General features: G+C 39.3%; 1 protein-coding gene across 6 annotated transcripts; it reads left to right on the forward strand.

Moving 5' to 3' along the window:
• Positions 1-9,041: 9,041 nt before the first annotated feature.
• On the forward strand, positions 9,042-21,237 carry SRSF10 (serine and arginine rich splicing factor 10). Of its 6 annotated transcripts, XM_032391274.1 has the most exons (7): positions 9,042-9,233; positions 10,897-11,001; positions 14,553-14,656; positions 15,921-16,083; positions 16,319-16,372; positions 16,506-16,607; positions 19,942-21,237. In XM_032391274.1, the coding sequence occupies exons 1-7, from the start codon at positions 9,169-9,171 to the stop codon at positions 20,000-20,002; spliced, it is 654 nt and encodes a 217-aa protein (XP_032247165.1). In that variant the 5' UTR covers positions 9,042-9,168; the 3' UTR covers positions 20,003-21,237. The 6 variants fall into 6 exon arrangements, with proteins under 6 accessions (XP_032247165.1, XP_032247121.1, XP_032247137.1 ...); XM_032391230.1 differs by having other exon boundaries at positions 16,506-21,237; XM_032391246.1 differs by lacking the exon at positions 16,506-16,607.
• The last annotated feature ends 297 nt before the right edge of the window (positions 21,238-21,534 follow it).

A 21,534-nucleotide genomic window follows, 5' to 3' on the forward strand; every position in this document is an offset into this window, starting at 1 on the left:
GCTGTAAGAAGCATAACTAGAGGTGATTATGTTTTTATCATCAGGGCGAGGAACTAAGACGAAATGCCCATTAAAAGTGGATATGGTCCAGGGGTGCCTGGCTGGCTCAGCTGGTAGAATATGCAACTCTTTATCTAGGGCTTGTGAGTTCAACCCCCATGCTGGGTGTAGAACCTACTAAAAAAAAAATTAATTTTTTTTAAAGATTTTTTTATTTATTTGAGAGAGAGAGTGAAAGAGAGAACATGAGCAGGGGGAGGAGCAGAGGGAGAGGGAGAAGCAGACTCCCTGCTGAGCAGGGAGCCCAACTTGACTTGGGGCTCGATCCCAGGACCCGGGGATCATGACCTAAGCCGAAGGCAGATGCCCAACCGACTGCCACCCAGGCGCCCCCCCCAAAAAATTTTAAATAAATAAAAGTGGAAGTGGTCCAGAAGTCATTCCTTTCCAACAGTTATCAGTGAGCAAAGAGCATTCTAGAAAGAGTCAGACTTAAGGAAAGGAAAAAGAGAAAGAAAAAGATGCTCTGAAGTGGGACACATTATGCATAGGAGTCAGGACAGAGAGGAAAGTCGAAAGATGGGGCAGAGGTCATCTTGCCCTAAATCAGAACCAGGTAACACCTTCAACTTCTCCCCAAGGACTCCAAGTCACCTGATGCTCCCACATGCCAGCAGGCTGTGTGGTAACCAAGTCATGCGGCTGTGAGTACAGTGAGCGTAAATCATTAAATCTCTGTGTCTTTGCTTTTCATGCCTAAGGTCTCTCTGTGTGGAAAGAAAAAAAAAAAACCTAATGCGATTTTTCCCCATAACAGTGTGCCTCCTCTAGTGTTTCAGGCACCAACATAAATAATAATTGATTATGAAATACGGTTCCAAAAAGAATGTTAACAAACTTGTTTACTGGTATTTTTTTTAATCTCTCCATAGTTTAAGCCTAAAAATAACAAGAAAACTATGATTACATACAATGAGTATATATGTGTGTGTATATTTAAAAAAAAACTCTGCACAATACTCTGCTGCCATATATTTATATGCCATAATCAGAATATATGTAAATATATACAAATTCTATATTACATATGCATATATGTATACATACATAAGTACATGTGCATACATATACACATACATGCATATGTATACACAAACTATACATTTTATTTTAAATCACTGAATTGTATATTTATAATGAGCATTATTTTATAGTATGTAAATTAAACCTCAATAAAGCTGTTTTTAAAAACCACCCTGCATGAGATTTGAATGCAAACTACAAACTAGCTAAATATATTTGCCACAAAAATAACTGAATAGAGGCATCCTTACAATAAAAAACCCCTCAGGGGTGCCTGGGTGGCTCAGACAGTTAAGTGTCTGCCTTCGGCTCAGGTCTTGATCTCGGGGTCCTGGGATCAAGTCCCACATCAGGGTCCCCGCTCAGCAAGGAGCCTGCTTCTCCCTCTTCCTCTGCCTGCTGTTCCCCCTGCTTGTACGCTCTCTCTCTCTCTCTCTGTCAAATAAATAAATAAAATCCTTAAAAAAAAAAGAACCCCTCAAAATACTAAGAAAAAATCTTTACATCCCAATGGGGAAATGGGCCAAAGAAGAAATACAAATGATCAATAAATATGAGAAAAACCATCTTCTCTAGCAATCAAATATTTTTTTAAAAGATTTATTTATTTTAGACAGAGAGAGAGAGAGAGAGAGCACTTGAGCGCACACACTAGCGCCAAGTGTGAGTGGGGGGAGGGCCAGAAGGAAAGAATTTCAAGCAGACTCCTTGCTGAGCTCGAGCCAGATGCGAGGCCCCATATGGGGCCCAATCCCACGACTCATAAGATCATGACCTAAGCTGAAATCACCAGTCAGATGCTTAACTGACTGAGCCACCCAGGTGCCCCTCAAATAAACCTGGTTTTAAGAAGTAAAAATATGGGGACACCTGGCTGGCTCAGTGGGAAGAGCATGCTACTCTTGATCTCAGGATTGTGAGTTCAAGCCCCACATTGGGGGTAGAGATTACTTAAATAAGTAAATAAACTTTTTAAAATATTTTATTTATTTGAGAGAGAGAGAGAGAGAGCATGAGTGGCAGGTAGGGGTAGAGGGAGAGGGAGAAGCAGGCTCCCCGCTCAGCAGGGAGCCTGACGTGGGGCTCAATCCCAGGACCCTGGAATCATCACCTGAGCCGAAGGCAAATGCTTAATTGACTGAGCCACCCAGGCGCCCCATTAAACTCTTTTTTTTAATGTTAAAAAAAATAAGTAAAAGTTTTAATTTATAAAAATGGCAACTTCCTTTTTAAGGTTCTATCCAGAACTGGGGAGGGTGACTGGTCCAGGCTGAGAAAACTCCTGGGTCTCCCAGATATCACCTCCCTTCCCAACCAAGACTGAATTAAGTTCTCCTGCTCACATTTCCGGGTCACCCTAAATTTATATCTATTATACCTTCTCATTACTGGCTGTTACATGACTGCATCACCCAGTTAGATTTCAAACCCCTGAGACTGTGGCTTATTCTTCAGTTTATCCCCGTGGCAGAGTATAAAACCCCACACATATTCGCTGTATGTTTGTTGAATGAATAAGGAGGGTGAACTGATACAAACTTTGCAAAAGGTATTTCGATCAAATATATTAAGTCCTTAAATTCAAATTCTTTGACTCACCAATTCAACACTTAGGAATGTGTACTAACCAAAATGTATAGAACGTTGGATATACAGTGATGTTCCTCTCAGGGTTTTAATAATGGAAATTTGGAAAAATGCAAATATCCAGCATTCAGCAATGGATTAAATTTTTTTCTATCTTTATAGTCTGTTTTTTCAATTGTGGTAAAATATACATAATATAACAGTTTGTCATTTTAACCATTTTAAAGCATACAATTCAGTGACATTTAGCACATTCACAATGTACAACCATCACCACTATTTAGTTCCAGAATATTTTTATCACCCCAAAAAATCTTGGATCTGTTGAGTAGTCACTCCCCATTTCCCCTTCCCCATCCCCCGGCAACACTATCTCCTTTCTGTATAGATTTACCTATTCTGGGACATTTCATATAAATGGAATCATACAACATGTGGTCTTTTGTGTCTGGCTTCTTTCCCTTAGCATCATGTTTTCAAGGTTCACCAATGTGAAAGCATGGATTGGTACTACACTTCTTTTTATGGCTGAATAATATCCCACTGTATGAATATACCATTTTATTTATCCATTCATCAGCTGGTGGACATTTGGGTTGTTTCCACTGGTCCTGGGAATAGTGCCGCTATGAACATTCACGTCCAAGTTTTTGGTTGAACACCTGTTTCCAGTGCTTTGGGGTATATACCCAGGAGTGGAATTATTGGATCATATGGCAATTCTATGTTTAATTTGTTGAGAAATTTCCATATGGTTTTCCACAGCAGCTGCACTATTTTACATTCCCATCAGCCATGCACAAGGATTCCATAGATTAAAATTTTAATCCACAGTTTTGCAGTGCAAGACCGTCCTGGCATGAATAAAACAAAGTCCCTGCTTTTAAGAAACTGACATTTGGCCTAGGGAGTCAGGGAATAAACAAGTAAATATATATTAATCTTCTTCTGATTTTTTTCAACCATTTAAAAATGTAAAACCCATTCTTAGTATGCAGATCACACAAAAACAGGCTGCAAGCCCAATCTGGCCCAAGGTGCTATGGTTTTCTGACCCCTGGCAGATTCCCACATCAAAGCTGACCCCTGATATGATTCCTCACAGTTGGTCACAATCGACCCTATCCATAGGAAGAGGTAGGGTTATTATTCCACCACGGGGGTTGGGAGGAACATGTATGGAACCCAGATGATCCAGTTAGATCCCTCTGGATATCCCTGGACAGTTGTACTGTGAAGGGGCAAGTGCTGTAACCCTGGCCTGAGAAGAGCATGGTGACCAGGGGCTCAGATCACCACTGGGTAAGCCATCAGGATTTGAAGAAGCACTAGTGAGGATGAGGATAGAGGAGGAGGGAGAGGATGAGTACCAGCTGTGGCTCCAGGGGCCCTGGTTCATCCCAATAGCCTCCCTTTTCTAAGTTTTCCCCTTAGTAAGAGACACCCCTGGGACTTATGAAGGAGCAGCTATGCAGTAATGTACAGAGAAGGGGATCTGCATAAGGCTTGAACTTTGGCCACCACGGAAGTGTGCCACTCAGATCTCCCATCAGGGGTGACCCTACCCCAAAGGGTGTAGTTAGCGGGCAGTCTCAGCCACAGTGCCTTCAGGATCCACTGCAACGTTTGATCCGAGGCCGTGCTCTTCCCAGGCAAACCCAACCAAAGACTGAGCACAGTGGGGATTCTAGGGCCAGGCCATTTCTCTCCAACAAAGGACTCCTCCATGGGCGATGACTTGGTAAAACTTTCTCTGAGCTGTACTTCAGTATGAGGTTCTTCCTAGTCCTTCTCTTCCTTCCCCCTTTCTTTTCACACGGTCAGATCTGAAGACCTTCCCTGCCCTCTCCGGCTCCCTTTCCCCTTTTTATTTCACAGGCATTAGCCCCAAGAAATCTCTTGCATTTCTCACCCCATCTTGGTAACTGCTTCCTGCAGGACATAACGTATAACCCATGAATTGCCTTTCTAGATATTTACTCACGAGAACTGAAAACATATATCCAAAAAAAGACTTGTGCACAAATGTTCATGGAAGTTTCACTCATAATGGCCCCAAACCAGAAACAACCCAAATGTCCAGCAACAGGTGAATGGATAAACAAATTATAGTACAGCCATGTGTGTTAGTCAGGGTACTCCAGAGAAATAGAACCAATAGAACGTGTGCATGTGTATTTATCCATTCATTCATTTACTCATTCATATAAAGAGATTTATTATAACAAATTGACTCACCTGATTGTGGAGGCTGAGAAGTTTCAAAATTTGCAGTTAGTAAACTGGAGACCTATGAGAGCCAATGGTGTAAGTTCCAGTCTCAGAGCAGGAGAAGACCAATGTCCTAGCTCAATCAGACAAGCAGGCAAAATTCCCTCTTATCCAACTTTTTGTTCTATTTCAGTCTTCCATTGAGTGGATGAAAGCCCACCCACATTAGGGAGGATAATCTGTTTTACTCAGTCTACCAATTCAAATGTTGGATGAGATCGTCCAAAAATACTTTCACAGACACAACCAGAGTAATGTTTGACGAAACGTCTGGCATCCCATGGCCCAGGCAAGTTGACTGTGTTTGCTTACTTCGTGTGTTTCAAACAGTGCCTGACTACAGCTCAGTGATACTCAGTGATACTCAGTGCGGAGTCTCCTTGAGATTCTCTCCCTCTCCCTCCCCCTCTGCCCCTCCCCCTCTGCCCTTCCCCCTCTGCCCCTCCCCCTGCTTGCTTGCAAGCTCTCTCTCTCTCTGACAAATAAATCTTAAAAAAAAAAAAACTATATTTACTAAAACTAATGGCCAGGGAAGATACTCTTTTTTTTTTTCCAAAGATTTTATTTATTTGACAGAGAGAGACACAGCAAGAGAGGGAACACAAGCAAGGGAAGTGGGAGAGGGAGAAGGAGGCTTCCCACTGAGCAGGGAGGCCGATGCGTGGCTCAATCCCAGGACCCTGGGATCATGACCTGAGCCGAAGGCAGACGCTTAACCGCTGAGCCACCCAGGCGCCCCGGAAGATATTCTTTATAAAATATTTGGTGGGGAAAAAAACACATTATAAAACTGTATATATGGTATGACTCCAATTTTAACAACTACATAAATGCATAGAAATGCATAAAGGTTTAATAGTAATTAGTCCTGGGGTGCCTGCGTGGCTCAGTCGTTAAGCATCTGCCTTTGGCTCAGGTCATGATCTCAGGGTCCTAGGATCGAGCCCTGAGTCCGGCTCCCCGCTCCGCGGTAAGCCTGCTTCTCCCTCTCCCACTCCCCCTGCTTGTGTTCCCTCTCTCACTGTTTCTCTCTCTGTCAAATAAATAAATAAAATCTTTAAAAAAAATAGTAATTAGTCCTGAGTGGTAGGATCGCAGGTGATATTTGTTTCCTTTACAGTTTTATTTCTGAAATTTAAAAAAAATGAACACTGGACATTGATAAGTAAGGAAAATGTTATTTTAAGACATTAAAATGAGGCCAAGATAGAACAAGTGATTTTACCTTAAGCAAATTCAAGGTAGCAATCTACATGCTAATAGATCATCTAAGGAATATAATGAACAAATGTGTGTATTCACAGTGAATTCACTCACAGAGAAGAACTAGTGAAAGCCAGAGGTTAAAAGAACCTCAACTCAAGTAAATCAATAGTGTATTATGTTTGTGCTGCAAAGTTTCCAACACACAAGTAAGGAAACGTCTAAGCTATGTCCTCCTCAGTCCAGGGAACTTGGCCTGTTGCCTACTCATTAGTGAAAAGCCTTATAGGAAACATCAGGAATGTCTTATTAAATAAATTTAAAAAGCATGCTCCTAATTGTTTGCCCATGGAGACAGAGACCCAGTGCTGAGTACTGTCTGCGACAATTGCCTGAATTGAACGGTTGTACCAGTAAAATTAATCTTGATATATGGTTCAAGGTTTTGGTTCTGCTTAGGGAGACAGGCTCAGAATTCCAAGGTTTTAACACACAGAATTTGCACCAGTGAGTCTCCCTCTAGCAAGTAGCACAACTCACTCAGGCATGATGTCTGTGCTACGGCGCATAAATTTAAAAAAAAGCTGTTTCAGGATCAAGGAATTTCATAGTTGTATATTTTACATTTTGGTCTTATTTGTGTGTTTCTGAGAATACTATCCAAGGCAAGTCGTTTTCTGACATAAATGCCAATGAAACATAATTTCTCCAAGAAGAGGTGCAGTACCAACAGACCGTTTTCAGAGATTAACATTTGGCCTTGGGAAAAATTACCAGCCCTGGTATTGTGCTCAGAGTGAAATGTGGCACTCTTAACCACACCGGGCAGCACTTTGACGAGGGAGTGTTGTACTTCCACAGTTCCTCGGTGTAGCTTTCTTCTCCCCCACGTGCAGCACATCTATAGTTTGGTCAACTGCCCAACTCAAGCTCCAGCTGGCCAAAAGATGCTTGCTGTTTCTATTTTTCCCAATATCATCTTTTTCAAGGCTCTGGGATCCTCAAGCACAAAAGATCAAAGGGGCATTTGGTATGTGAAGCAGAAAGCAATTCCAGTTAGTAAATATTTGTGCGTCCCTTGTTCCTATTATTTCTCAATCATTATGAGTAATAACAGTAATTGCTAACATCTAGAACAGACTTCATGGGCATGCCACCTGTGCGGGTTACACGGGGCACCACACTCCAAACAACCCTGCATTTGGCTTAGTGCTCTGCTACGGCCATCTTCATAATTTTTGAAATTTTTCATTTTGCACTGGGCCCCAGAGATTATGTAGCCAATCCTATTAACATTGAGGGCAGACTCTGTTTATAAACCTTTACACGCACTAAACTGAGTGGTTGGAGTACCACCTGTGTAAATTTCCTTCATCTCTTAAGGTAATCTACAGAAGGCTGTTTTCCAGGTACTAAAAAATGTCTAACTCAAGACGGGGGAGTGCTCAGCAAGACCTTCCTACACAACCTACACAACCTTCTGTTTAAAAAAAAAAATTTTTTTTTAACTTTTACACTACTGTCTTATATCACAAATCTGCAATTACTTCAGTTATTTGCTTATTTTCTATGAAAACCTAAGTTCCATGTTTTTCATCACTGAATTTCCAGCATCTAGCACAATGTCTGACACATAACGGGTAATGAATAAATGTTTTAATAAATAGTGTCCAAAGCTTCTTGGAAAACAAATATAGAAAAACAATAGCTCTGCCATCACCACCCATGTCAAGTCATGTAATTGCTTTGGATGCTGACTGATGCAAAAATACTGCTTTTATGGCCTTTTGTAAAATAAAAGCTCATTTAATTAAACAGTACTTGAGTCCCTGCTATCTGCTTGGCATTGTGCTACATGCCAGAGACATTTTAATAGGTGATCCCTCATCTCCCAAAAGTTGAATCTGATAGAGCAGGGAACGATTCTTAATCTGTGGTCTGGTAAGGGTCCCTAGGACCCTTTCAAGGGGTCAAAATTACAGTAAACACGATTTGCCTTTTTCATGCGCAGTCTCTCACAAATACAGAGTGGAGCTTCCCAGAGGCTACATGATGTGTGATTAAGGATAGTGGAATGTGTGCTTGTGTGTTATTACGACCTAAAACTTTCTTCAAATTCTAGTTCATCAAATATTAACAGCTATAACCCACATAAGCAGAACTCTTTGGCGTCTTCCATAATTTGTAAGAGAGTTAAGAGGTTCTGAGACCCAAAAGTTGGAAGGACCGTTAGCAACAAAGAATACCTGTGGATGACTATGGAGACTAAGATGTGAGGTCTGGGTTCCAATCAAAAGGTTGAGAGCGGCCTTTAATCAGGAGGAATAGGATGGACCGGTGGAGAAAATGACCGAGAAGGGTGTGAGCACGGGCAGCCCCGGCACGGGTCCTCCGGGAGTGCTCCCACGACGTGCAGAAAGCCCTGGGGAGGCAGGCCCACCCCTCCGCAAGGACACATGCCTCCTTTCCTTTCACACCCAATACGAGAGGATGTAAATTCTTCCCTTGCTAGTCAGCGATCTAATAAAAGCCAGGGCATAAGTTGGACGAGACAGGAAATCATACGGCGGTCTCTCAGATTTCTAATGTTTAAAACTCTGGTTAGCAATAACTAAATTTTAGCGTAGGGGTTAAAACGTCTGCTTCCTGTCTTGGGGGGGGGGGTAGGGGAAAACCGGTGCAAGACAGAAAAGGGCGGGAAAATAAAGCACTAAAGAAAGAAAGAGCGGGCTTGGGGGAGGGGGAAGAGGCCGCGCAAGAAGCCAATGAATGAGACCGAGGCTGCGGCACGTAGCCCAGCAGCCCGCCTGCGCAGGCGCACGCCCGGTAATCTCGCGGGAAATAACCGTTGCCGGTCCCGGCGTTGAGCCCAGGTAGGAGGGGGGTGGAGGCGGGAGTGAAGTCTCGCGAGAAGAGGCGGTTTCGTAGCGGAGCCCGCTGGCTGAGTGTCTGAGGATCCGCCGCCGGATCCGCGGACGGTTTACTGAGCCCGTTAGTACTCCTGCCGAGACTCACGTCGCCGTCATGTCCCGCTACCTGCGCCCCCCCAACACATCTCTGTTCGTAAGGAACGTGGCCGACGACACCAGGTGTGTACAGAGGAGGGACTCCAGGCCTACCCGGGGAGGCCGCAAGCGCTTGGGGAGGACCCGTGCGGCGGCGGCGGCGGCGGCGCGCTGGGCCGGGGGAGGGGAAGGCGAAGATGGCGGGTCCCGCGCGGGCTTTCGGGCCCCAGCTAGGCCGCGCCGCCGGCTCAACCGCCGCGTGGGAGCGAGGGCGGCTCCCCTGGTCCTCTCAGGCCGCCGCGGGGAAACGCGGGCCGCGTGGCGGGGTTTCGGCCCCCCTCCCCCTCCGCACTTCGGAGCCCCTTCCTCCCCGCTTCCTCTCGGCAAGTCCAGCCCCCGCCGCGGCCGAACATCCGCTCCCCATTGATTTGAAGTTCACGTTCTTTGGGGTACACGCCCCCTCGGCCCCGAGATTTTTTTTGGTTTTGGTAGTTAAAAAATTTGGGGGAAATAACGGGATCGGGGGAGGGGCATGTATGGCAAAACATTCGCAACCCTTTTTTTGTCGTGTTATAGTTCTGATTTTTAAAATGTTGGGAGATGTTTGGGGCCCTGGGTGGCTCAGTCGTTAAGCGTCTGCCTTCGGCTCAGGTCATGATCCCAGAGTCCTGGGATCGAGCCCCGCATTGGGCTCCCTGCTAAGCGGGAGGCCTGCTTCTCCCTCTCCCACTCCCCCTGTTTGTGTTCCCTCTCTCGCTGTGTCTCTGTCAACTAAATAATAAAAAAATAAAATGTTGGAGATGTTTGGAGAGAGGGAATGTCGAAAATTGAAAGATAAGATTATTCCAGTTAGACGGTGCGAACTAGTTCTTCCCATTTCCCGGAAATAACTGGTCACTCTTTCAGAAGTGAGGTTTAGGAATTCTCTACCATTTGGATGTTGATAAGCTAAATTGATTAATCCAGACCTGCCTTTGTTCTCACCAATTGCCTTAATTGCTTGTAGTTGCCGTCAGAATTTTTTGGAAGAGATCGTATCACTAGGAGAGACGTTACGTTTCACAATCACTCTAACCCCCCAAAAGTCAAATTTATTTTTGTAGCCTTGTGTTATTTACATTTTTCCGTCCTAACTATAAGTAGGAAAGTAAACATCTAGAAAATTTTTCCCTTGTCATTTTGACTTTTTATTATTTAAGGAGTTACATATGTTTGTGACTTCTATTTTTCAAACCTTTATCTACTTCCTACGTGTCTAACCCTGTCGCTAAAATTTTAGGATGAAAGTGCTAGGTATTTTTCAGAGTACTAATCTTGGTTTGATACTATAAAAGCAAAACATTAGTAATACTTATTATATGGAACCTAATGATACCATGCCTTTTATGAAAAATTAAAGGTGTGGTTAGAAACAATAGATAAATTTATGACCAAGTTTCCTTAGATGTCTTTTCCTGTTGTTAATGTAAAATAGTAATAGATTTTTATTACAAACTGCATTATCTCCCAAAAATCTTGGATCTTAGCATTCCTTTTTCAAAAAGATAGATTGCCGGCATATTTTTCGTATGTTCTTACAGTTGGGTCTTGATGTTGAGATTTAGAAAGCTTGTCTGTTTCAGGTCAGGTGGGGATACACAGTCCCTTTCATTAATTGATAGATTACAGAAAGATACCTATTTCTTACAAAGAAATTATTTTAAAAGAAGTGAACATAAAAATTGGGGGTCTTTTTATGATGTTTTAGGTCCGAAGATTTACGAAGAGAATTTGGTCGTTATGGTCCTATAGTTGATGTGTATGTTCCACTTGATTTCTACACGCGCCGTCCAAGAGGATTTGCTTATGTTCAATATCCTTTCTTCAGATGGCTGATTAGTGAGGGGTGTTGAAGTTTGAAATTCAAGTTTATGTAAGAGGTAACATCTAAAAAGTAGTTTACTTTTGTCCTCTAATAAATGTTTAATGTCTTCAAATTTTTGAAAATTAATTCTGACTCACACATTGCTCTTAACTATTTCTTAAAGTTAATCCAAAAATAGTAAAATATTTAAATTCCCATTCATGCTGCTGAAACTCAAATCAATTGATTATAAAATGTGATTTAAATTTGAATACACTGGTTGCTACCACTTTTAATGTAAGTCAAATTAAAAGTTGATATGTTCTTGTGCTTAGCAATTAAAGTTTGGTATTGTCTGTTAATTTGAATCACTTGATCAAAAACAAATTGTATAACAATGAGGTAAACTTCTTTAATATTGTCCCCTAATTTGCTGTCCTCTGTTGTTACCTCAGAGAATGTAAAGCTGTACAGTTATGGCGACCCCAAAGAGAAAGCATGAAAGAACCTTTAGAGTAGAGTTCAACACTTAAGGCAAGTAGACAAGCCAAAGACCTCTTAAGGATCAGGCTTGAAGAGAAGGGAGAGTTTGGGAAAAGAAAAAATAAAGAAAAGCTGGAAGAAGGACAAGCCTAATGGGAGACAAAGCCTCGCTTTATCTACAAAAGGGGGAAAAGGTTGTTTTTCAAAGTTAAAGATAAAGCCATCTGTCATATTTGGCCAAGCATCTCATGACAAGTCCTTCTGACAAGCACTTAAAGAGTTAAAGGTCAAGATGAAGTTGAATGATGGCCAAGATTAAAGGAGTCATACCTGATGTATCCTACAGAATAACTATTTTCCTTTTTTTTTTTTAATGTTTTGTAAGCAGTTAATTTTCAAAACTATTCTGGTTTGGTCTAGTGACAAAACCTGTAACTTAATTTATGTGGGCCTTTGATGTTGTGATTGTGGTCTTGTATAAATGCACTCTCTCTTAGCTTGTCAAGTTAAAGTGTACCAGGATATAATGTTGTTAAGCTTAAACTCAGCATATTTCTGTTTTGGACCAGATGGTCAGATCCCATAGGTAATAGGCAGTGCTCTTTGGAGTAGCATGAGGTTCTGGGGTCAAGCTGACTCCACAGAGCCTTGCTTAAAGGGGGGACAGGTGCTAGCACTGGGAACTACTTAGAAACAACTCTGGTGGTCTTGTAAGGTCAAATCCACTGGAGATACTACCTGTTTATAGATTTTAAAGTGGCTGTGGGGGGGTGGCCACACACATACTCCAGACTTCTAAACTTAGCTCTCTGAAGCCTGCTGGTCCTGCACTGCTTTAGCACATACCATTAGTTAGCCCTGAGTGGATTGCAGAAGGCCTTATCCCTTGTATGGGTACCTAATTAGGATCTACGGGAAGTCATTTCCTGACCCAGAGTTTGAGGTGACATCTTCAGTGAGACAGCAAAGGTTTGGGCTGTTGGCGTCGGCCTAGGAAAAATTGTTACTGCTTAAATTCAGTGGGTCTCTTGAAATTTAGCAGGGGTCCTAGTGAGACTTAGGGAGAATGTTGAAAGCTGCTACTTCAGCAAAGCTAGTTATCAAGGACAGTTGGGGGAATTGGTTGCAAAGCTCTGTTACAGAGAGGATGAGAGCAATAGATGGCTTGGTTTAAAAAAAAAAAAAAAAAGCGATGCTTTCTGGCTTACAATGTTGACCTGATTTTACTGGTTTGGGGTGGCCTGGGAATCAAGATCAACAGTAGTTTGACTCAAGAGTATGTGATAGTTGGGCCAGAAGAGAGTCGTCATCTAAAGGCGATCTATACTTCTTATATATATATAGTCTTTCTATGGTCTTAAAATAGTTAAAAAGAAGTAGGTCTCAGGATTTTGCAAAGATCCCGAGTACAAATTTCTCCATAACTAGCATCTGAGTGATATTTGACCCTGTTCCCAATTAGCCTTCTCTTGACATGTATAGAACTTTGCCATGGTTCATCCAGCCCAGGATTCTGTTTTTGAGGGTAGATCCAGAGAATGAGTTAATCTCAATAGTTTTTATACCTTTTAGTTTTAATCCTCTAAAAAGTAAATTATATTTTGCCTCTTGGCATAGTAAGTAGTATACCCATTAAGTGAACTTTTTCTTTAATATTTTAGAGCCCAACTACATTAACCTTGAGGGGTATTCGGTTTATAGCACTCAAGGTTCTAAACTCCCTATCAACCTTTGCCTTTTCATGTTGAAAGCCCCATGATTTAGGACTTGGGGAAACCTGTCTTTCATTAACATAACACATAATAGCTTCAGGAAGAGAGAGCTAGGAGCTTGCTGTGGTCCCTAATTCTTTTCAAAACAAAAAATAGGAAATCTGGTGAGGCAGACCTTTTAATATCTGGAATAAACAGTAGTATCAGTCTTAAAGGGAATGTGTCTCTTCAGGGGTGGTGTTTAATCAGCTCAAGATCGGCACTCTTGTCTCTCAAATTTGAGAAATATAAATGGACAAGTTAGAAGAGTGATTTTTAGGATAGAATGAAAATCTACACCCAGACTTAACCCAGTTCCCTTTCCAAAGCTTTTATATCAAACACTGCTCTGAATATTTGCTTGGCTTCCATCAGAATGGTGAGTTTAGGGAAGGAGCTAAATTTGGGCAGAGTAACTTTGTAAAGCCAAGAGTTCTCATAGTATTATGCTGACCATGAAGGAAGAGGGCAGGCAAGGCAACAGCCTCTCCAATCAAAAACAGTACCAGCAGTTCCTGTGTCAGGTTTATAAATGTTATCTTGAAATTCTCAAGTTGAAAACCAGTCCCAGACCCACTTTGCAGGGAGCTGAATGTTTAGTATTAGGATAGGGCTTTCCAGTCCAGGAATATTTAGAAATGGTCTGTTATTTCTTGACCGCATGCTTTTATAGTCTGTGCATGGGTGTAATACGCTTTTGGTATAGTGATATCTTCAGTATTTATTGCTTGATTCTGTCTTGATATCCTCAAGTGGATAGCATACCAGTCTTTCCTGTATGGTAAAAGGAAGACAACTACATAAAAGTGTTAGATATATCAGAGAAAAACAGCAAAATAAAATTTGAAGTTAATGCTTTATCTCTTGTAAGGTAAGGTATATTCTGCTTGCTTACACAAGAACTATTGGCATTTTCTTTTTTTCCTTTGAAACAAAAATATGAGAAACAGTTTTGGTTTTATTTTAAGAAATTTTTGTTTTAGTATACAACATAGAACTGACATTTGTTTTTCTTTTTTGTTTTGTAAAACTTAAAACTCAGGAAAATTTTTTGATAGGATTACTTGGTAGTTCAGCTATAACAGATGTTATTTTAATAACTTTATAATATGTAATCACATGTGTTTTCAAATGTATGCTGAGGAAATCACAAGTGATTTAATGCTGTGAAGTGTCTATAGCTGAATCAACCAACCTAAGTAAGTGAGGTCTGGATGATTTTCTAGAATAATACTGAGAGATTGTGAATTGTTCCAGACTTACCAACTGAATGTTCATTCATTATCAAAGTATGCAAAACTTCCCAAGCCCCTTAACATTTAGCACATTTGAGGATGTCCGTGATGCCGAAGACGCTTTACATAATTTGGACAGAAAATGGATTTGTGGACGCCAAATTGAAATACAGTTTGCACAGGGGGATCGGAAGAGTAAGTACCCTTATGCTTAATATATGTATATGTATAATACGTCATTTTTAAACAGTGCTTTGATAACCTCTTTTTGGAAGTATTTGCAATTTGTCTGTCCAAAATCTAAAAAAGAGTTTTTGAAGAGATAAGAGTCTCTCACATGCTTTGCAAAAGCGTAGAACGTGAAGATTAGAATGCCTGAAATGTGTTGGACTTTTTAAGAAAGTGGATCGATACTATCTGCTGTGACATGTTTAATATACTGGGGGTGAAATGAAAAGGGAAATAATTTGGAAAGTATTGGGTCTTTTCAGCCATTTCTTTTCATACAGAGATCTTCAAGGTATAATTGGGTATTTGGGTGCTTGGCTGTGGAAATGAACAGATAGAATTAAACTGAGAAGGATTATGGGTGAAACCTAGAATCGGTTTTATATTAGTCTGTGGTTTGTATTATGCAGGCAAGCACCAGGTGTTAGCCGCTAATGAGGCAGGAGTACAAGCCTTGGAGTCAGGTAGACCTGGGTTTGAATTTGGGCTCAACCATTTTGTTACCTTGGGCAAGATACTAAAAGGTAGAGGTGAAAATAGCCGCTGAAGAGAGGAGGAGCATAGAGGTAGACACTAGCTACCAGTAATTCTCTGGTTCTTGGGTTGGGTGATGGGTTCTTGGATATTTGCTGTGGTATTTATATAAACACACACACTTCCAGTATCTGCTTCATAGAATCGAATGAGATAACAGGAATTGAGGACTGTCCAGGGATGCTGGTATGTCTAAGGCATCCAATAAGTGCTCTTTGCCACTTTTGTTGTGATCTCTCAGACCCGTATAACCACATATCACTGCATTTTGATACTAAAACATTGTTCGTAGTCTACCAGTAAGTGTTTTGTCATTGTTAATTGTGTTCCTAAAAAATGAAAACCAAGCAGAATAATTCCAAGTTAGCATATGGTTCATTCATCTTTTAATTTAGAAATTTTAATGTGGTGAATTTTCTTAATGTTGAAGTAGTTGGCTTATTTTTGGATAACAAGCTAGATGGTGAAAAGGTCTCTGAAAGAAATATTTGGGAAGATAATTGAGAGTATCATTTTTAACATAAAACGGTATTCTGATAGACATCCTCAAAAACAAATACCTTTTCCAAGATTTAGTCACCTTGACACAATTTGGGGGTATAAGGGAAGAGAATACAGAAATTTTTCCTATAATTTGAAGACTTAAAATAATAGGTTTTAATGTTTCTAAATATTTCTGTTCTATGTATTTCATTAGCTCCAAATCAAATGAAAGCCAAGGAAGGGAGGAATGTATACAGCTCTTCACGCTATGATGATTATGACAGATACAGACGTTCTAGAAGCCGGAGTTATGAAAGAAGAAGATCAAGAAGCCGGTCCTTTGATTACAACTATAGAAGATCTTATAGTCCTAGAAAGTAAGTGTGATGTGTAGTACAGTAATCTGTCAGAAAAGATTTATGTTTGTTAGCTTTTAATTTTTTTTTTATCTTTTTGTACACTTTAATTACATACGTTGTATGCTTCATTGAAACTAAAAATATTTTAGTGCTTCATTTAAAAAGCATTATGGCTCACTTTTTTTAATTAGAAACTTTAGAAGACTGTACATAGACATTTGTCACTGTTTGCTCTTTCTGATGTACTTTTTAGCAGTAGACCGGCTGGAAGACCACGGCGTAGCAGAAGCCATTCCGACAATGATAGGTAAATAACTTTGCTTTGAAAAAGACTTATACGTTTTTCAATTTCAGAGTGAACTTTTGCTCTAAAAATAACAAATTTGATTAATATAGAATCTAATTTTTACTCTAATTGTATTTCTCCTCTGTTTTGAAAGATTCAAACACCGAAATCGATCTTTTTCAAGATCTAAATCCAATTCAAGATCACGGTCCAAGTCCCAGCCCAAGAAAGAAATGAAGGCTAAATCACGTTCTAGGTCTGCATCTCACACCAAAACTAGAGGCACCTCTAAAACAGATTCCAAAACACATTATAAGTCTGGCTCAAGATATGAAAAGGAATCAAGGAAAAAAGAACCACCTAGATCCAAATCTCAGTCAAGATCACAATCTAGGTCTAGGTCAAAATCTAGATCAAGGTCTTGGACTAGTCCTAAGTCCAGTGGCCACTGATAGTATAAACCTTGATATTTTTAGGCATGTATCATTCATTTACTCATAGTTTGGTTTACTTAAATTATCAGGAATACAATGTTGCAATGATGCTTAAAAAACACTTGTCAGTTTTCCCTGTACCAGGCAAATGGTTATAATTAAAATGATATGCTGTTGAGAAGCCACTCTTAAGAGTCCAGTTTGTTTAATGTTATGGGCAGCTACCAATTTGTGGTGTCTCTGTATATTTTTGTAAAGATTCTCATTTTTTATGCTTGAAGTATTGGTGAAAAGATGTTGGTTGACCATAATTTGCAACATTGTCTTATTAAAAATAAACTTTCATATCCATATTTGGTAGAACTGTTAACTAGAAATGTAGCTTGCTAATAAGATAGAATGATACAAAAGTGAAGTTGTAGCCACAGTACAACACTGACTGATCAGACACATTTAGGTTCAGGGTGGACCTTTTTGTCTTGTTAAGATGTCTAGGCCCGTGATAATAGTTAATTTATAACAGAGCGTGGAATAGTTCTTTTGTTAACCCCACTGTCTTGGGGAATGATGCCAACTGGGTTAAGTAGGATTTGGGGGAAGATTGAGTTTTTGACTGAAACATGGAGCCTTCACTGCTTTTTTCTGGTTTCTTTGAAGATTTGGAACATATAACCATCAGAAGAACTCACCTTAAAATTTGAGCAGGTCAATGATGGCAGAAATAATTTTAAGGGGGAAAAAAATGCTCTCATGTAGTTACTCTCAACTTTAAGGAGCATTGTTGGTCGTCATATTGCTTAGTTTTCTTACTGCTGTTAAAAAGCAGCAAGTAAATTGTTTCCAAGTAGATTTTGTTTATGCATATGCATAGTGTAAAAGAACCGAATTTTGATGCTTGTAGCACTCGGTCTGTGCATTTGTATCAAAATTTGCCTACCGCTTTATGAAGGAGGCTTGTTCTTCACACCTCAGCTTATTTCACGTGAGGCAAGTTGAAAGAGAACACTCCCATTCTAGGTGATTCTGTGGTGCCATGAAATTTAAAATATTTTGGAAAAAGATTGATTAAGAGTCACATCTCTGAGTTTGATTATCAATGTATAGTACCTGGCAGTACCTGACTAAAAAAGAAAACAAGACCCTAACCATTTATAATTCCTAGCATTTCTCTGAGAGATCGTTTGGGGGGAGCAATAAAAGGGAAACGTCCAATCTCATTTCAGAATAAAAGCTAGCATCTTTAAAATTTTTAGATTGCTTGCTTGCAGGTATAAGTAAGAAATATTGTGGGGAAACGATTCCTTTTAGAGGATTACTTTTTTTCCATTTTGGTTTTAGTAGGCCTTGCCTGTAAAGAACAAAAGATGGTTTTTAAATACTGTTTGTGGAATGTGTTTAAAGGATTGATTCTAGAACCTTTGTATATTTGATAGTATTTCTAACTTTCATTTCTTTACTGTTTGCAGTTAATGTTCATGTTCTGCTATGCAATCATTTATATGCACGTTTCTTTAATTTTTTAGATTTTCCTGGATGTATAGTTTAAACAACAAAAAGTCTATTTAAAACTGTAGCAGTAGTTTGCAGTTCTAGCAAAGAGGAAAGTTGTGGGGTTAAACTTTGTATTTTCTTTCTTATAGAAGCTTCTAAAAAGGTATTTTTATATGTTCTTTTTAACAAATATTGTGTACAACCTTTAAAACATCAATGTTTGGATCAAAACAAGACCCAGCTTATTTTCTGCTTGCTGTAAATTAAGCAAACATGCTATAATAAAAACAAAATGAAGGAAATAATGATTAACTGGAATTATTATAGTTTTGAATGAGATTCTAAAATAACAATGGAAACAATTCTTTGTAGATTTAGGAATATTTTTAATCAGTGTTGCACTAGGCACAACTAACTTTTCTTTGGAAGTGATAGAACTTGCCAGAAAGGTACATCTTTTATATACTACTTAAAAATTCCTTATGTAATGTCAGAGTTGTTTCATGATTGCTTATTAAGCCCCTTGGGTTAAATAACATAGAGATTATTGGTAGTATTAAGATAAGTATTAAAATGAAATTTGAGTCAGCTAATTGTAAATTTATATTTTCATTATTGGATGGACCAGTAATTTTGCTCTTCCTGTCCTAAGCAAGATGCATTGGGCCTTATATTTATGGCTTGATTTAAAATACTTTTGCATTGAATGTCAGTGAGCAGTTAATATACTAAGTGATAACCACTTTGGGGAACTGGTTTAGGTATTTTATGGTTTGCATTCTAGCTACTTTATAATGACAACAATTATAGCTAATACTTCCTGAGTATTTATGATGTGCCAGACACAGTCCTAAAACTTGATGTGTTAACTCATTTACTTTTCACAAAACCCTAGGAGAAAGATACTTTGGTTTACCCCATATCACAGAAAAGGAAATTGAGATACAAAGAAAAGGCTATAAAAGGCAGATCTAAGTTTTGAGCCCAGGCCTGGTCCTTACTGATTTTTTTCTTTTAATGGACTATAATTTGAGGAAAGTAGATTGAGGAGATAGCCCATTGAAATTGTTCTCAGTCTTTGTGTAGAAACAGAAGGCCTGATGACTTCATTTTTATTTATGTCACTTAATATGACTCACCCTATTTCCTTGAGAACTTTATAGGTTACTTCTGAAGTGACATACCTAACAGCTTCAAAAGAACTAAATTATAGTTGAACCCATGATAGTTAGGATCCTACTCATACTTGATGAGGATCCTTATACAGTGCTTTAATTTTGGGCTGCATAGTTCACAATTATGGAGTATCTACTGTGTGTCTGGCACTGTTGTCAATATTAGAGTAGATCATATGAAGACTCAAGTGAGGACTGACACTTCACCTCTATTTTTACTTAAGATCTCTGCATTTTGTTTTGTTTTGTTTTGAAGCCAAGTAAGCAAGAAGAAAAATGACAGATAATGCTTCAGTGAGAAAGGAAAGGTGCTACATAGAGTATGAGCTGTTAAGTTTACAACCCGGGGAAAAGACCTGGGAACTATTGTACTATTTTCTTGAAAATTTGGCCCAGTAAGCTGCTACATCCAGTTCAACTAACAAAATCCTGTATACCACAGAGAAGAATAAAGAAAACCAAACTGACAAACATCCTTCTTTTATTTAAGACCAAACTGCAGCTGGAATACCCAGTACAGTTCTGCTTACTACACTTCAAGAAAGATCTGAGAAAGCGGAAAAAGAACCAAAGAAGGGCAGTTCAAGCGACCAAAGGGTGGGTGGAAGGTGCTGCAGTATGAATACTGTACGAATATTTTGACTCTGGTCTGAAAAGATAAAAGAATGTTATCGAAACTACATGGAATAATTGAAGTCCCTTCAAGTTTGAAAGTAAGCATTTTAGGACAAATAAAAGGAAATTCAACTTTGTACTTGTGGAAACTAATCCCTAAATCTGAATAGGTTTATATTGATTCATGGGTAACAGGTCCATAATAAATGAATGGAAACTAGGATGTCTGAATATCAAGGAAGACAGCCATAGTCTCTTACAGTGCCTCTGTTGGTCTGTCTCAAACTGAAGTGGGTGAGAAAAGGCATGGTCCAATATAAACTTTTTCTTGGTTATCTCTTAAAGTCAGTTCCATTTTTGCTATTGGCAAATCTTGCCTTTGTTTATTCCAGTGCCAGTGTTTTTCTGCTTAATGATTTGCTTTGTTGGCATCTAAGTTTATTTACTTGTATGCCATGTGCAGTTTACATCTTCCTTATGTTCTCTTTCCCAGGTAAATTCCAGTTATAATACTTGACATCTAGCTAAGAGGGTCCATCTTGTCTCACCTCTGTCCTAAGTCAGTATATTCAGCAAACATTTATTTACTGAGCCCTTACTGTGGGCAAAAATTGTACTGGGTAATTGGGGAGAAAATTCACTTACTTAATGTCTACTGAGCACAATCTAGTGAATCATTACAGTATGGCCTCATTGTTTTGAGGTATATTCGTAACTGTTTTACACCATTCATATCTTAATGTAATTATAAAACCCAGAATACTATCAAAGATAATTTTGTGATTATCTGCCATTTAAAAGTATCCAGTATTTCTGTTTGCATCCCATTAATACAAATAATGAAAAAATGTTTTAATCTGTAATAAACTGATTTATTGTGCAGTGACTGTAATATACTAGAGTTATATTAAATTGTTAACTCTGCCTCCTCAAACACATATTAGGAAATAATCCCCAAAATAAGTATTTAACTTTGCATTAGATATAAAGGAGACTCTGGGTGCTATAATTAGATTATTTTGAGGCAGACAGAGAGCTGTTATCCCAACTGATTTAGTATGTTCTGTAATTGAGAAAATGTTCACCAGATTATACTTTTTAGTGATTTACATGTACATTTTATAGGGGACATGTTCTGTGTATAGTGAATAAATAACTTTTATAGTATCACGAAAATGTTTTGGATTCCTTAGTTCCTTATTAGGATATGAAGTTTATCTATACGTTGACTCTTCCATCACTCACACTTGATTTTTGTCCTATTTCTGCCACATATTTTAAGCTTTTCGTGTAAAGTTATTCATCTAAAAATACGGAAGTGTTTAAGCCTTTATTAAAAATGTTGAAAATATTGCAGAATACACCTAACTATGGGAGATACGAAATGGAGGCATTTTTACCCCCGTTTGATTAAAAAAATTTTTTCAAACCTGCCTAAGATCAACAGCAAGTAAGTGGCAGATCCAGG

The sequence above is a fragment of the Phoca vitulina genome, unplaced genomic scaffold (assembly GCF_004348235.1).
Source record: "Phoca vitulina isolate PV1807 unplaced genomic scaffold, GSC_HSeal_1.0 scaffold2, whole genome shotgun sequence".
Lineage (NCBI taxonomy): Eukaryota > Metazoa > Chordata > Mammalia > Carnivora > Phocidae > Phoca > Phoca vitulina.